Source organism: Otolemur garnettii, unplaced genomic scaffold (assembly GCF_000181295.1).
Source record: "Otolemur garnettii isolate 467f Iridium unplaced genomic scaffold, OtoGar3 scaffold00064, whole genome shotgun sequence".
Classification (NCBI taxonomy): domain Eukaryota; kingdom Metazoa; phylum Chordata; class Mammalia; order Primates; family Galagidae; genus Otolemur; species Otolemur garnettii.
The window spans coordinates 2,635,979-2,653,467 of record NW_003852459.1 but is presented as its reverse complement, the minus strand read 5'-3'; the positions used below and the strand labels follow the sequence as shown (position 1 = coordinate 2,653,467).

Genomic DNA, 17,489 nt, shown 5'->3' with positions numbered 1-17,489 from the left:
TATTAACTTAGATTGAAGTAATCAGTTACTGAGAATGTCCCAGGTTTCTTAAGAAAAAATGCAAAATACTCTGTAGAAGGATACTTTTTCAGAGAACTTCCTATAATAGTTGAATAAAAATGATCAGCACACAGTCAAAGATAATCAGACATACAAGAAACAAAGCAATATTAGTAAGAACCAGCAAAAAATCAACTGAAACAGACTTCAGATCTTAGTATCAGAAGACATCAATTATAAAACAACTATGTCTCCTAGTTTTAATAAAATAAAGTCTTAAAAATGCTTGCAGGAAACCTTTAACTATAACAATGACATAGTAAGTTCAAACAAAGAAGCAAATGTCTAAAAGTAAACATCACAAGAATTAAAATTAAATCCATATTGTATATCACAAAAGAGACTAATATAAAGACCTGGAAGATAAATAAAGATAAATTATTCGCAATGCAGCTCAAAAAGACAAAAAGATAGGACAAGGAAGAGTATAAAATATTTGAAGGAAAATTTAATGTAGGTTTAATTTGAGGCTTAGAAGGAAATAAGAGAATGTGAAAGGGGATACATTTGAAAAAACAGTGGTTGAAAATTTTCTGAAATATATCAATGACATCAATAAACAATTGCAGAAAGCATAATAATCTAGGCAGAAAAAAATAAAAAGAAATTGATGTCTCTGTGCATCATCCTAAAACTGTGGAAAAATAAGGATGAGAAAAATATGAGCAATGAGAGAACAGCAGTTATGTTAACAGAGGACTTCTTGATTGCAATAATGGATGACAGATAACAGTAGAATGATATTTTTGATGAGCTAAAAGAAATGACTGCCAACTCAAAATTCTATATCCAGAGAGAATATGTATTTCCCAAATGAGGGAAAAATACATATTTTTTTTCAAATAAGCAGACACTGAGATACATTTTCAACATAAGACCTTTAATATAAGGATTTCTTAGAATACACTTGAAGCAGAAGGAAAAATAATTCTAGAATGCAAGATTAAGATTCAGAAAGAAATAAATAACAAAGAATGCTTCAAACATTGAGCAAATATAAATCAACCTTCACTCTATAAAAGAGAATGTCTAGTGGTGTTAAAGTAAAATGCTAGATAGCAATAACATATACATTGGGAAGGAGATAAGTGAATTAAAAATATTCTGAAGTAATATCTTGGAAGAAAGTAAAGGATTTGACTGAGTTTAGTCTTTGCTATGTGCCAGTTTATAATCCTAGGCTAACTACTAACAGAAGAGAAAAAAGTATGTCCCTCCCAAAGTAGTAGAGAAAAACATGGAATGATAAAGTATTAAAGGGCAGAGAAAGCAAGACAGACATAGCAAAAGAAGAAATAAATACTATAATTATATATATCAGACTATATTAATATTTTAAGGGCTATAGACATAGGTAGAGAAATATTAAAACAATAAAATAATGAGTAAAATGCAAGTTATCTTCCTAACTCCAGAGGAAAAGAAGAGGTGGTGATGGCCAAGGGACAATGATAGAAATGGGGCTTCTAGAAGGTGGAGAGGGTTTATATCTTGCTGTGGGTGGTGCTTATGTAGGTAACTAATAACTGTTTACAATTACATAGGTATTTTATACATTTTACTAAAAAATGATTCCTACATTATTTTATGATATTTGTTTAGAACCTTTAGTGAGTTATGGATCAGAATATGTATATGTATATATGCATATCTACAAAAGAAAATCTATGAGAATGTGAAAGCCATCCTTTCCTTCATAATCCAGGAAAACTGTATCTAGGGACACTAGCAGTCTTCCTCACTGGAAGGCTAGTCAAACTCTGAATAAAGTTTGTCTTAGTTTGAGATAAAGTGGGCAAAATAAGGCTATGTATATAGATGTATAGTTTCGTGTCTTGAAAGAGATGTGTTCGTTCTGAGATTTTATCCTTCCTCGATTTTGGATTGAGTATTTTATAATGTCCTCTCTGTTATAAAATGGTGATGATAGTACGTGGCAGGTTACTATGTAATGTCCTTATTAAAAAACAAAACCAGAAGAGGTCAGTCTGCTATCTCTTTTAATAGGCCACTGAGGAATAACAGCCTATAATTCTCTAATCTACACGTATCAGTGAAGTGATTCTGTGGTTATTTCAGGGGAAAGCTGCTTTGGATAAAAATGTGACTTGGGTATTGTAAAATGAGTATTTGTGTTCCCCTAAAATTCGTAAGTTGAAATTCTAAACCACAATTTGATAATATTGAAAGGTGAGCCCTTTAGGAGATACTTAGGTTATAAAAATAGAGACCTCAAGAGTCAAATTAGTGACCTAATATGAAGAGCCATAAAATTTTCCTGTCTCACTTTCTGCTGTGGTGTGAGGATACAGTGAGAAGATGGCTAAATGGAAACCAGGAAGCAGTCCCTCATCAGACACCTGATTTGCTATGTGCCTGGATCTTGGACTTTCCAGCCCCCAGTACTGTGAGAAATAAATGTCTGCTATTTAAAACAACTGGTTGGTTTCTGGTATTCTGTTATAGAAGTTCTAAGTGAATAAGACAGATATGAACTAAAAGAACTTCATTCAGAAAGAAAGGGAGCCAAACATGGAATGTGGGATCATTTTGTGATATGCTATATTAAATGTGAAAACAGTAAGGGTAAGAGCCAAGGGAAGAAAATAAGGGCTCTGGGAACTTCATATGCAGGAAGTTACATTGAGAGCCCCAGATGGATAGATGGCTTCATTTTCCGTATTAGTGCTCACATACAACATTTTATGCTGCTTACAGATACATATTTCCATTTCTGGAGGCCATGCATTATGTAATCTCCATAATTAATATAATTCTCCCTTGTATAAATGTCTGAATCAGTTCAAATGCAAAATTAACATAGGGTAATAATATGTTATAATTATGCTATATTCTATATCATGTACCAATAGAATATATTTATTTATGTATTTTTTTTTTTTTTTGAGACAGAGTCTCACTTTGTCACCGTCAGTAGAGTGCTCTGGCATCATAGCTCACAGCAACCTCAAACTCTTGGACTCAAGAGATTCTCTTGCCTCAGCCTTTCAAGTAGCTGGGACTACAGGTGCCTGCCACAACACCCAGCTATTTTTAGAGATGAGGTCTCGCTCTGGTTCAGACTGATCTGGAACTCCTGAGCTCAGGCAATCCACCTGCCCCAGCCTTCAAGAGTGCTGGGATTAAAGGTGTGAGCCACCAGCCCAGCCAAAATATTTATTTTTAATAGACCATAATTATTTTATGGCCATTATGTATTTTTGTTTTTATTAATTAATTTTATTCCTTATTTTTTCTGTTGTCAAATGTCACCATTCTCATTTTATAGGTGAGGATTCTGAAGTTCAAAGAAGTCAGCAACTTTGTCAGCTCCTAGAATTATATCCCCTGAGGTCCGACTTCAAAACTCTGCTCTAGCTACTTTGCTGCTTTGTTTCACCACAGCATTAACATTCAAGATCATCTGTATAAAGATTAAAATACCATTTACTCTTTTAAATCACATTCCTAACTCAGGCAACTTCTATCAACCCCTTGGAGGAAAGGACAGACTTTCCCAGAAGCACAATTAACAACACCAGGACATGCATAAGGGGTTGCAAGCGAAATTCAGAAACTTGGGCATACATCTCATCCAAAATAAAACCACAGCATCTTTAATCAAGGCCTGGCAATCATTGTATCGTTTCTCTGAGACTAGAACTGGTAATGTGGGCTATCCCACTAGGCCTTTAATACTTGGTTAGAAACGAATCCAAGAAGTTGACTAGCAAGACAATTCCTGCCGTACAAACATGAATCGAATCTGTAATTCTCTTCCCCATTACCACAAAACAGTTAGTTCCTGCCCTGAATTCCCTTTGAAGACAATGAGTGCTTTGGAGAAACTGTACAAAGCATTGAAAACAGGGCCAGAAGTAATAAATAAGGACTGCCAAAAAAAAAAAAAACAAAAAAAACAAAAAAAACCCGTTAACCAATTTCCTCTACAAGTCAAGTCTATTGTCAATTTACAATAATTCTGAAGGTTGAACTAGAGGGATGCAATTAGTAAGCTAACTTGCAGGGTTTGCCTCCAATCTAAAAGGGAGTTTTCTTTCACCTGTATAAAAGTAAACAGCTGATAATTATATCTCCTGTTAGGAAGAGATTAAAATAATAAAATAAAAATAAACCCAATGCTTTACTATGGAATCTAATCTCTCCCATTATCCCACACATTCACATAAACTCTCCTCCCTGTGGAATTCTTTTCACTCAGCAGGATGAAGATCATCTTCTCAGCGGCCTAACTCAGCAAGGCCAGCCACTTTCCTTCCTTCCTGACTTCCCCTTTAGAACTTATTCAAAGGGAAGACAAAGGCCCTGCAAGTGGATGGGAGTTGTTTTGTGCCTGGCCCTTAGGGGTACTTTATTTTTCTTAAAAAGATTATCTCAACCTTCCTGTAGCCAAAAATAAAAACAAAACAAAATACTAAAACAAATTTCTCAGGCAGTTTGAATTAAAAATACAAAGCACTGAGATATATTTTTAATTTATTCATAATTAGTTTACAGATTGGCCCACACTGAGACTCCAAAATCAGCACGCCACCTGGGGATAAAGGCTATTGCAATTATCAGAAGCAAGCCAAATGCTACCTTTTGTTCTTGCTAAAATCTTCTTTAAAAAAAAAAAAATCTTCTAGCAAATGATTTTCTATTTCCTATTTAAAGAGGATTACATAGCAAACACAACAGTGGCTGGAGAGCAAAGAATTTGCCATCGTTTTATTACCTGCCAAATATAAATTAGTTCATTGTGGTCTACTCCTGCCAGGCGACCCTTTTCCTTGTTGTCCATCAGGCCCATGGGCTACGAAGTCCTTCCTAATCAGGAGGCTGTCAGATATGTCCCCTGCCCACTGTCTTCTCCATCTCATAGCAGCTCTCGGCTGGGGTAGCAAGGTTGTGAGCTTGAATTGCCCCCAACAAATAGCTCTGATGGCCTCCACTTACTAGCTATCATTGTTAAATCTCTGCAGGCATACTGAGTCCCTCCTCCAGGTATAATGAAGAAAGCCTACAAATTTCACTTTGTAATAACTACAGGATAAAGAAATTCCATTAGCTCCATTAGATGGAATCACAGAAACGTGGAGAAAGGTTAGCTTTATGTAGTGAATGTCACAGTTAGAGTAAGAAAAAAAATCACTTTGTTAACGTAGAGTGTTTCCTCATTGGTAACACCCTATATTAAGGTGCCATTTATGAACAGTTTATTATTATTTATTAATGTCTGAAGCACTTTATAGCATGCTAGATAACAACTTAAATTCATGTATTAAAGATGCACATACATGGTTTAATACGATTTATGTCTTATTCTTGAGAACAGCTTCCCTTGGTATCATCCGTTAAGCATTTATTACTAATGCATTTTATAACATTCTTTATAATACATTATTTGAGCAAGTAGCTACATTTAGTGATCATTTCATAAATAAGAATAAAATATTTATAAATGGCACCTTAATTTAAAGTGTTACCTTCGCATTACTAGAAAGCTGCTCACCATTCATCTCATTTTGTGATTATTCTCCAAATGCACCACTTAATAAAACAGACACTAAGTTCTATTTCCCTTCATCTGATTAAAAGTTTATTGAGTCATTTTCTCCATCTGATTTCAGATGTTGGTAGCTTGGAAGTTCTAGTGTGATTTCTGACAAAACCAAACTTTTAATACAACGCTATTTCTGAAAAGATGATTAACAGTAGAAATAGAGAATTATTTACCGCATTGGACAGAGCCTGTTGTTTGGATTCTTTGTAAAATTCAATTTTTCGACTAGAAAGAACAATCCAGGAAGTAGACCAGTTTTTCCTTAGGAAAGAACAAAGAGAAAAAAACGTTACCAGTTGAAGAAAGCATTTATACATACGGTATGAGCAACATTTAGAATGAGTAAATACCATCTTTATTTTTAACTAGTCTTCCTGAAAGTATTCTCTTTATTAAAATCTATAGGCAGTATGAAATTTAGGTGACAACAAAGACATTCTGTAATTACTGAAAAGCATGGCCTTCATAGTAAAATTTTACAATTTATAAATCTTCCTAAAATCTTTTCCAACTACTAAAATTCCCATTTTTTATGTACATGTGCCTTCCTCTCAAAAAAAGTCTATATTTCTATAGCAAACCAAAAATAGCAAAGTAAAAATAGAAATCAGAATCCCTTCCTTCATTTTGTCTTCTCTTCATTGGTTTAGTACATTTCAGAGGATGAAAAACTAACCAGCTCATATGTCATTGCTTAATTCAAAATATTTTCATAATGTTGAATCTCACTGGAAAGCAAAGAAACACAAACAAACACAGAGACATACTTTTTCCCTCTTTGCCCATCAATTTGTCAAGGATTAAAAGGAATGATAACAGTTGGGGTTGATGAGAGTATAGGAAATGGGTTCTCTCGTACCCTATAGGTGGAGGTGTAAACTGGCATGTCCTTTTTGGAGTGCGATTTGACAATTTTTAAAAAAAACAAACTTTAAAAATATGTATATCTTTTGCCTTCACATGTCTATTACTATGAATTTAAATTTATTCTAAAGAAAAATATCTCATGCATTGTTAAGGCTGTATAAACATTTAGAAACAAATATACATCATTATTTGTTAATTCTGTACCCAAAATGTCAAAAAATAAGAGCTTAGTTAAGTGAATTGTATATGGTAGATTCATATAATGAAATAACGAGCCCTATGACGCAGAAGAATACTGACATAGGAAGATTTTAGTGCAAACCATAATACAATCTATAGTTCAAAACTCCATGCTGTGCTATTTACCTAGGCCTGTCTTCTCCACCCATCTGAAACTTTCTGATTTTTAAGGAAGCAGGAAACAAAGTTTTTTGAGGATGAGAAAGGTAGGTTTACAGAGTAAGAAAGTTTATAACGCAGGATACATTCACCATAGAGAGTGAGCAGGCCTCCATTACCAGGGTAAGTAGGCAAAGAAGCCCCTTCTGAGCATTAATTCCATTCATGAAAAGACAAAATGTTGCTTCCTCAGATGTGCCTCCATGACTTCCTTGTATATTACTTATAATAAGTTTTAAAATAATTTTGTAAATTTCATTCTATCTTACCCCATTAAAAAAATAACTTCCAAATGGTAACAACAACTTCATCTTTATAGAGGTCTCCCCAGTTCCTAGCATACTGCCTTGGACAGAATAGAAGCACAATATATATTTATTGAATCACTAATTGCACTTTGGCATGGAAAAACGTCTGACTATGATAATAGTCAATCAGGTGGTAAAATCATGGCTTTTTCTTTTCCTTTGTATTTCTTGGTGTTTACCTTTTCTGCATTAAGCACACATTGTTTCTCCAATTAAACTATGTGTGTGTTTGTGTCATGAAAAGTATTCTTTTTAGATGATAAAGGATTAAGGAGAGTAATAGACGTAAGTTTCTATCCATTATATCACATTGCTGCAGCTTGCTTTGGCTTAACAGTCACTTTTAAATAGCTGAATTTAGCGTTTAAAATATTTACAGAAACGTTTTATTCAGGTCAATGGAAAACTCCGCGAACATATTTTTTTAAATGACTATTCAAGAATTTTGTGTCATTTATTTCCATTTGCCTCCTAGAATCTAGGATCTTGATTGAAAAGACCTTGATTCTGTAAGGATAGTATTTACAAAAAGAATTAGGTTGCTCTTACACGCCTGAAGCTTTCTTAAGGATACATCATTGTGTTATTATAAAAAAGAACAGGATAAACAGACACACAAGAAACACAATGTGTATTTTCCAACATAGAAATACAAACGTCATGTTGTTGGACCCTCTTGTCTTTAAAGGAAGAGTCAATTTTTCAATTAAATAATGAAAAGATGTCAAAAAGTAGCACAGGAAGAAAGCCAGCTCGGCGTTTTCTTCTGCCCTACTGCTCTCCTCTCCTTTTATGTATCAGTAGCTGCAAGGTGAATTGAAGAGCCATAGCTTTCATGTGCGACAGGTTATAATATCAGATGGCCCCAAATAGCAAGAAGAGAAACGTTAGAAAGACTGCTGGTCTAGTCTGGGCATCTTATATGAGCATCTTATTTTAACCATATGTGATCAGAGAGTATGGAACACCCTCACACATGACGAATCCATATTTAACCTGCCTGTTACATTTCCCACTATATTTTTCATCTTCTGGCAAGGAGATACTATACCTTATTTGTGTCCTATCTATAGTAAGTCCTGGATAAATGGTTTTGATTTGAATCTGTTTCAGATGTTGATCGTTTATAAAACTTTCTGGCAAAACTTCTCCTTCCTTAAAGTTGGAGCTGGAACTGGTTAGAACTAAAGTTGCATGAAATTCAATTATCTCATTGTTCTCGATTAGGACTTTGAACTGCTGTGAACTGTGTTCTTGTTAGGTGAATCAGAAGAATAAGCTGAAGACGGTAAGAACCACAGGTCTTGGAACTTTAGTAATATAAATTGTTTTGACACTGAAATACAGTGCTATTTCTTTTTGTGTTCATAAACTGTAAACACCATCTTTATCATATTAGAATAAAAGTGAAAGCTTTTAAATCTATTGCTTGGAAAGAAAGTCATTTCAAAATGAAGAATAAAACGCTGCTGAAAACCTTTTAGATGTCCTTCTTTCATTTCACTTTTTGCCCATGATTTCTTTTAAAAGAATAACAAGCGTAAGTTATTTTGAGTTCCTACTGTAAATTTGATCATTTAGGATAGGCTTAACTTCACAATAAAAAAATTACAAGGTACTAATAATGTCTCTATTTATGAAGATGGAAAATGAGGATCAGAGAGTTTAAGTAACGTACTTAAGTTTATATTTATATTTATAGTTAAACCCAGTTTTTCTGACTCTAAAATTTATAATCTGTTCATTACTTTTTTAAAGGATGAAGCAGTACTACCTTCGTTAAGGATATTGTCAGTGTCAGATTTCAACATAGTTTGGGTTGAAATCATTAAATCATAAAAGTTAGTGTGCACAGCCTGTGACAAAATATCAGCCATCTGAACTCTGGCCTTAACTAATTTATCTTATTCTTATTAGAAAGACAGGGAAAGACTCACCACTCCTTAGCTCTCTTCCCTTAGAAGTTGCACTGATTCAAAGGAGTAGGATCACATACTGTTTTATTCCTCGTAAGAAAGCAGAAGTAGGTGTGTGTTCCTAACTGAGCAGCACCTGTCTCTTTCCTGCAAGGGATTATTCTGGTCTCAGTAAGGAACGGACTCAGTAAGGACTCATCTGCACTCAGTAAGGATCATAAAACCTGGAGTCAACAGCCTGTAGTCTAGGAGCAGCTGAGTCTTCACCTAATAGGAACAACTTATCACCTATGACTAAGGTCTGACCCCTCCTCTCTGAACAAAATACTCTAGCAACTTGGTCATTGCCCTTACAATATCTGTTCAGTACATTCCTCGTTCTGATATGTTTGACTTATTGTGAGGCCATAGTTCTCAGGAAATCAGTGGAACAGCTTTCTCATGTAGTTACTCTAACACAATGAGACATCATCAGCCCTGGAGAGAATGTGAGAAGAATCAGTTGGCAAGATTTAGCCCCAAGTGAAACTTTTAATGCTTTCCATATGCAACCAAATCACTATAGGTGACTGCTAGGCAGTGTATTGGGTGACACCTCAGAAAGTGGGTGACTTCTGTAAGCTTAAAGGACTTAGCCAGGACAGGTGAGTCTAGCAGTTTCAGATAAAACTTTTCAAAGAGACCTTCCTAAAATGAAGTTGTTTTTAGAATAAAAGTTCCTCTAATCCCCCAGTCTCCCGGCACCCACAAAGAGAGCGACACCATATCCAGTGTCTGAGAGCCTTTCCAGGATGGCACAGTGTCTGACCTTTGGTAGCTGATTGTTAAAGGTTTTTTTTGAATAAAAGTACAGGTATATGTGGATTCTCAAATTTCAAAGGGTCCTGCATCTAGGTTTCTCCTGCTCTGTGTTGACAATTGTTTACCAACAAAGACAAAGAAAAAAAAAGAGAGAGAAAAGAAATCAAATTGTCTTCTCTGTTCTTTGCTATTTTGACACAGCACTGCTAGCATTCCTTTTTTTCTTAATTATCTAACACTGAAAATTTAGGGTATTTTTCCAACATATAATTCTAGGGGCTGATTCTTGAGTTTCTTCCGAGGGTCTTCCTGATGTCTCATACCTACACAAATATTATGTGCTTGCTTTGGACCCCATGGTGGGCCACACATGGCACCTGGTATTTTATATGAATTATGTAATTTAATCACTAAATTAGTCATAAGTACCTGCTGAACATTTACAACATGCTAAACGCAATTCTCAGGGCTTAATATATTAAAGAAACTAAGAAATACATAAAAACTTTACCTCTAACTATAGGAAGATGGGAAATAATCATGGAAAGAAATAAATCCTCCAAATAAGTTCAAAGTTCAATAGGTGGACTGAATCTCATATTATGGATGAGAAAACTGAAGCATAGGGAAGTTGCATCCTCACCAAGGGCAAATAAGTCATAAAGATGGGTTCAACCAAGCCTCCTAGACCTTGTGGCCCGTGCTCATTCCAGCCTCCCTAGAGCAGGTGGCATACAGCCCGCCCTTCCGCTGTGCTCAGCCTGTCTGTGTGGGGCCCCACTGTAGGAGCTAAGAGAGGGAGTCACAGAACTGTTTTCAAAGAATTGCCAGAACTTCTTTCTCCCTTGGAGCAAAAGCACTCTTAACTTGACCTGGATTGTCCCATGGTGTTGCCCTGCAAGCCCTTTCTCCCCGCCTGCCATCCATTGCATAGTGGTCAGCTGGTCAATTCATCCAACACCCAGGCAGGCCCCACACATTTCATCACAACTTGGAGAGCATCGTTTTTTATTTTTTCACAGGAAGGGATAAAAATCAAGCTGCGGGATAGACGTAAGGGTTAAATAAGGCACATGGCTCAAAAAATATCTAATTTTACTAAATCCAAAGTCCTATGAATAAGTGAGGCAGTCTCCAGTCTCCAGACAGATTGGAAATCAGGTAAAGGATTAATCCTAGTGACTCTGTGCAGGAAACAGATACTAGGACAAGAAATGCAGGTATTTATTTTGTTTTATATTTTGACACACAGAAAAAAATCGCATCTCAGAGGAGAAAGGTACTAACTACAATTAGGAAGGGAGGAGAACTAAATTTGTATAAGGGCAATTATATACAACTTGTGCAATCGGTGGGGCATTTATCCAAGTGAAAAGCTTCACAAACTTCCCTAAAAACAAATCCTGAGTTGTGAAGTTGCGAAATGCCAAAAAGAAAACAAAGCTAAACTGAAAACAAACACAAAAAACACCCATAAAACAATAACCAAAAACTCAATGCCGACATCAGCTTGACATTCTACACAATGAACACCGGATGGCAGCACATAATAACAGCAACTTTGTAACTGCTTGTCTGGAAGAAAGCTTGATGGAAAATGGCCCTGAAATTTTTCATTGCCATTCTAAGAATCTGTTAGCTTCAGCTCTCGGTTTAACACATTTGCTTGCTCTAAACACCAAAGCTTTATATTCTACACTCTCTTCTCTTATACCTTCTTGAAGTAAAACACACTGACAAACCAAAAAAGCCAGAGGAAAATACACGTGACATCACTTTGCAAAGTTTAGCCTCCCCGATTTGGGCCATCTGCCTTTGTTACCTGACTTGGTCATGCTGGATTTGACTGGATTCTGCACCACTGACGGGAACGAAAGTGATTTGCTCTAGTGTCTCTGACTGATTTACTGCAAAATCACTCTGACACTGTTAAATGTTCAGACTTGTTCTCAAACTGGTAGGTCTGGGAACTTATTTTTCCTCTCACTTTCTAAGCTTCTTATGATTTTGGACTGCTAAAAGGTGGGTTAAAGAGACACTGAAGTATAAAGGACACACATTTCTGCCAGTGATGCAAGAAAATGGAGAAAGACAGATACAGCCATGAAGCGTTTATTACGATCCTGAGCAGAAAGTACCAAAGAAAAGATCTGTTGGCATTAGGAAGGCACCTTGGTATCACAGGAAGTCCATTCTGCATAACAATTGTTCAAGCAACCAAGGTTTAGGCTGAAGGTAGGCACTGGCCGACGTGACTACTGCACTGCCCTTCTGCATTTCTTTTCATACCCATCTTATGTCCATATTTTCACCCCCAAGTATTTCTCTCTGTGCCCATCTGAGCAGAACAGAGGAAGAATCTACCTGTACTAAGAAGGATGAGATAGATACAGAGGAGCCAGGTAGGGAGAAGACTGGGTGCCCAGGGATAGCCTAGCAGAGGATGTTGAATAATGCATTGAAATTAACTTTACTAGGGCCTCGTAGAGTTTTAGAGAGGACAGGGTTACTCATAGTTTGGGGGATGAACATCTTTAAATAAATTCCTAAACTTAACCAGAAAAGCTGAGGTATATTTTTGATGTTCAAAATTAAAATTGAAGTTGAATGCCGAATATATTCCTTTTTTTTTTTTTTTTTGAGATAGAATTTCACTATGTCACCCTTAGTAGAGGGCTGTGGCATCACAGCTCACAGCAACCTCACACTCTTGGGCTTAAGTGAGTCTCTTGCCTCAGCCTCCCAAGTAGCTGGGACTACAGGCGCCCACCACAGTGCCTGGCTATTTTTTGTTGCACTTGTCAAGGTTGTTTAGCAGGCCCGGGCCGGGTTCAAACCTGCCAGCCGCAGTGTATGTGACAACGCTGTAACCACTGTGCTATGGGCACTGAGCCAAATGCTGAATATATTCTGCTTTTGAGTCTACCAATGTGTCACTAGGAAAATGTGTATAACCTCATTCCAAAATAAGCCTAAATGTGTGACCTTTTATAAATGTAAGATACAGCCAAGGGATTCATCTTCCTTGGAACCTTTCCTGTTCATACTTAAGGATCAGTCAAAATTTCTTTAGACAGAAAGAGAAATAATTTAATATGAATAAAAGAGAAAAGAAGGAGGAAGGAGGAAGATTAGAAAATAGTATAAAGTACAGGTAATCTAGAATAGATTTATGAGTAGAAAACTTTATGGAAATTAATAAGATGATATTTATTAAATGAAAATTGAAGTCTTTAGTACAGCTGATGTCATGAGATAAAAAGATAATTTTTAGTCCTTGACCTCAAACAGATTAAAGCAAAAGATATAAAACAAACATATTCCAAACAGAAGGCAGGACTCAATTCTGTCATACTAAGTCTGCATGAAATAGGAGAAAGGAGGGGTTAATACAGGTGACCAAGATTCTCCATTTGTACAATAGTAAGTTATAATAGAGTTTACATTGTATTAATAATTATTACTTAAAACTTACAAAACATTTAACCAAGTTCTTGACAGAGTAAGCACTTATTAATATTGCCTATCAATTCATTAAAATTTATAAAAAGTATAAAGATTCTTGAGAAATGTTACAAAGCCTATTCAAGAAAATTTTACATAAAAATACAAATTATAGTAAGTATGGTATATTATTGGTTGCCAAATTATCGATGTGATTAAACAACATGATTTTTAAAGTTATAAGTAAACTGACCATTTTTGTTGCTAGTGATAAAAGTGTATAGACTCCTGGGACAGGCAGTACGGGAATACAAAGTGAGAGTCATAAAAACATGGTCCTATAATGTGATCAAGTAGTCCAAGGTTAGCACTGAGCTCTGAATAATAATTGATAAGCAGTAGGAGGGGTCACTGCAATTATACATCTTAGTATACAACTGAACTCAACTTAAAAATCAACTTTAAAAGGACAGTAGAAATGATTTGGTATATTATACACCATCACCATGGAAGGATAGCATATGTTATTATCTTGTTGATTATACATACAATATTCAATATGTGAAGTATTTACAATAAAAACAAATGAACAAAAAACACCACAAACTTGTAGGAGATATTTCCAACATCAAAATTTGTCAAAATATTATCACAAAATATTAGGAGTTCCCTCAATTTATAAAAAAAAAAAGGAAAAAACTCAATGGAAAATAATCAAAGTTTATAAATAGGCAATTCTTAGAATGCAGAATCTGAATGACTGTAAATAGACAATGTTGTTCTGCTGTAATACCAGTAGCAGAATACAAACAAAAGTGATATTGAGGCAACATCCTATTGCCACCAATTTAGTAAAGTAAGAGAGTAAGATAATGCCGTATGCTGATGAGATTGTGGGAAATGGGATCCCTTCCGCAGTGCAGAGCAGTTATGTGAACAGGGGCACTCATTTGGGGGAAAGTCTGGCAGTGGCATTCAGTGGATTTACAAATGTGCATAACTTAACTCCGAGCAATCCTGTGCTCCTCGGTATATTACCCTGAGAATTCCTAACAGGTTAAAAGGACACCTATGTGTGATTCATTGAAATGTTGTTTTGGATGGAATGACCGAGAGGAAGTTTAGGTGTTTGTACCTGAGGGATTGGGTAAGTAAAATTTAGTATATAGTCACATGTCACTTAACGACATTCAGAGAAATGTGTCTAAGCTTATGTACTTTTATCATTGTATGAACACCATTGAATGTCCTTATACAAACTGTGCTATTAGCCTACTGCTCCTGGGCTATCAACCTGTACAGTCTGAATATCATAGATGATGTAACACAGTGGTAAGCCTGTTTAGATCTGTATCCAAACATAGAAAAGGAACAGTAAAAATCAACATTAGCATCTTATGGGATCACCATCATATATGCAGCTCATCATTAACCACAATGTCTTTGCACAGGGTGCAAAGGGAAGTAATTGGAAGAAATGACCTAGTTTCGAACACATTCAGGTACTGTATGACAATGCCTCAGTCAAACACAGACCACATATAGATGTGGGTCCTATAAGATCACAATGGAGCTGAAAAATTCCTGTCACCTAGTGACATCTTGTTCATTGTAACATCATTGTACAGCGTTTTGCCTTTTCCATGTTTAGATATGTTAGGTACACACACCCACAAATTATGTGACAATTGTCTACAGTGCTCAGTGCAGTAACATTGTACATGTGTAACCTGGGAGCGACAGGCTGTATCATATAATGTAGCTGTGTAGTGGGCCACACCATGTAGGTTTGTGTAAATATATTCTATGAAGTTTGCACAATGACAAATCACCTAAGGACTCATTTCTCCCATTGTTGAGAAACACGATTCTGTCTAGCACCATAGACAGATATCCAAACACCAACATTGAATGAAAGTAGTAAGGACCATAATACAGTTTACCACACAAAAGTGCTTATGCAATACAACACATCCACAAACACACAACTACACACTACTTTTAATGTGACAAAGATATTCAAATACATACATACGTATATGAAAGTGGATTTCATGAACACACATTAAATGCATTAAAATGGAGGTCTACAGGGGATTGAAGTGAGGATTAGAAACAGAAAATAAACGAAAACCAATTAAACATCATTCCCAGAGTAATGATAACACAAGGCCACAAACTCAATTCTGTATACCTAGTGTGAAAAAAAAAAAAGGAAAAAACTAAAATTTGTATAACTTTAAGTAAAAAAACCTTGAAGAATGCATAATAGTTCACAAATAGATTGAAATAATAAAACTGCTACAAATGTTTATATGAAATTAAACTGCAGCACACAAATTATATACCAACATATTGAAGTCAAAGCAAATAAAACAAGTACAGAATGATCAAAACTACCAAGAATTGTATTCATGTGAGTGGGTTAGGGGAAGGGCCCCGTTCTGGTCCTTTGCTTCCTCTTGGTCCCGCCTTCTCGGAAATGTTACAAAGTTTGCTTATGGATGGGCAAGGACACTTTACATAACCACGAGAGTAGGGCCTCATCTTGGTTCCTTGTAATATCCCCCTGTCTTCTTTGCATGAGGCTGGAGAGTAGGACTGACCAATGATGTAACCTCCTTTCTCCCATCAAGCCTCAGTGAAGGGTTGACGTGGGAAATGAGATTAAACCATTAGGATTAAAACCATGAGGATTTTTTTTTAATCCATGCTGTTGGCAAGGTAAGAAAGGGTCCTGATTTTCTTATCTAAAAATGTAGTTCAACTACTTCATCCTCTGAAAAACTACCCCCCTAATTTACTATAAGGCTTTTTTTTTTTTAAGATGGAGTTCTGCTCTGCTGCCCAGGCTGATGCCGAAATCAAACTAGGCTCAAGAGATTTTCTGATTTAGCCTCCAGAGTAGCTTGGACTACAGGTATACACCACCACCACTGGCTAATTTTTCTTTTTTTGTAGATACAAGGTCTCACTCTTGTTCAGGCTGCTCTCAAACTCCTGAGCTCAAGGAATCCTTCTGCCTTGAATCCTTAAGGACAAGCATGAGACACTAACACTCTCCAGGAAATTTTTATGTAATGCAAATAAGTCCTTTCATTCCAAAATCTGTTAATCCCAGAAATCAAGATCCGTTGCCTTATTTCCTTTATTTATTTATTTTTTTTTAAAGATCTCATACTTTAGGAGAATAAGAAGCATTTCATATCTGTATGTTCTGTGTAATGATATGTACTGGTGTGCCTTTCTTTGAAAACTACAATTATATTAAAAATGTTGATCATAGTAGTAGCAGAAGGGACCAGTCTGTTACCATAGGGCCTTGCTTCCCAAACAATAGCAGTGATACAAGTTAAGGATATAGGAACTAGCATAGTTATATAAAAGTGGGTTAAAGAACTTTTTATTACCTTAGTTTCTTTCCTCCATCTGCAATTTTAGCTTTTTGAAGATAACCTTCTTTTTCAACCATCTGCAAGAAGAATGCATATGTTAAAACTGTGACAACTCATATGCATTGTTAGTTTGAATGAATCTATGCTTTTCAAGAATCATTGCAGTGATAGAAGTTTCCTGTCACAGAACCTCATTAATAATGCACAGATAGCTTATGGGAAGTGCCTGCAGGATCATAATCATTACAAGCCATTGAAGAGCCAAAGACACATTGTGAAGAAGAATGCGAAGGATTTGTTGGACAGCAATACACCTTTACTCACTTTTTTTCTGGGCATTGAAGGGTCTAGGTTAAAAAATAGATTGAAAATGGTAACACAAAGACAAATGTAACGTCTTCCTTAATTTTACTTATTGTTCTTAGAGAAGTTCTTCCTTTTTAACATCTCCATATATCTGCTGAGGTTGAGTATATGGGTGGGAGGCAAATTCAATGGGACCATATAACTTGGCCAGTTGAGTCATGGAAGGGCATTTAAAACAGCAATGATTCAAGTGTCCTGATCAGTTTTCAAGACACTGTTGTAGCACTATCTCATTGCCTTCTTCCATGATGTGGGATTATTTTTTTCCTAGTTGCATGTAATATACTGGCTTTCATTGCTAATACAACTGCAACTTTCTTTCTTTATTTATTTCTTTTTTCTCCTTTTTTTTTTTTTTTTTTTTTTT

At 35.7% G+C, this 17,489-nt stretch overlaps 1 protein-coding gene across 1 annotated transcript in view; it reads right to left on the bottom strand.

Annotated features, from left to right (window-relative positions):
- The window catches only part of LOC111726405 (rho GTPase-activating protein 15-like), a 121,135-nt gene that overhangs the window by 14,882 nt on the left and 88,764 nt on the right, over positions 1-17,489 (bottom strand). The window contains exons 4-5 of the mRNA XM_023515031.1: positions 16,772-16,833; positions 5,800-5,887 (exon numbers count right to left, since the gene is read on the bottom strand). Of these exons, the coding sequence (XP_023370799.1) occupies positions 5,800-5,887; positions 16,772-16,833 (150 nt within the window). The remainder of the gene's footprint in view (positions 1-5,799; positions 5,888-16,771; positions 16,834-17,489) is intronic.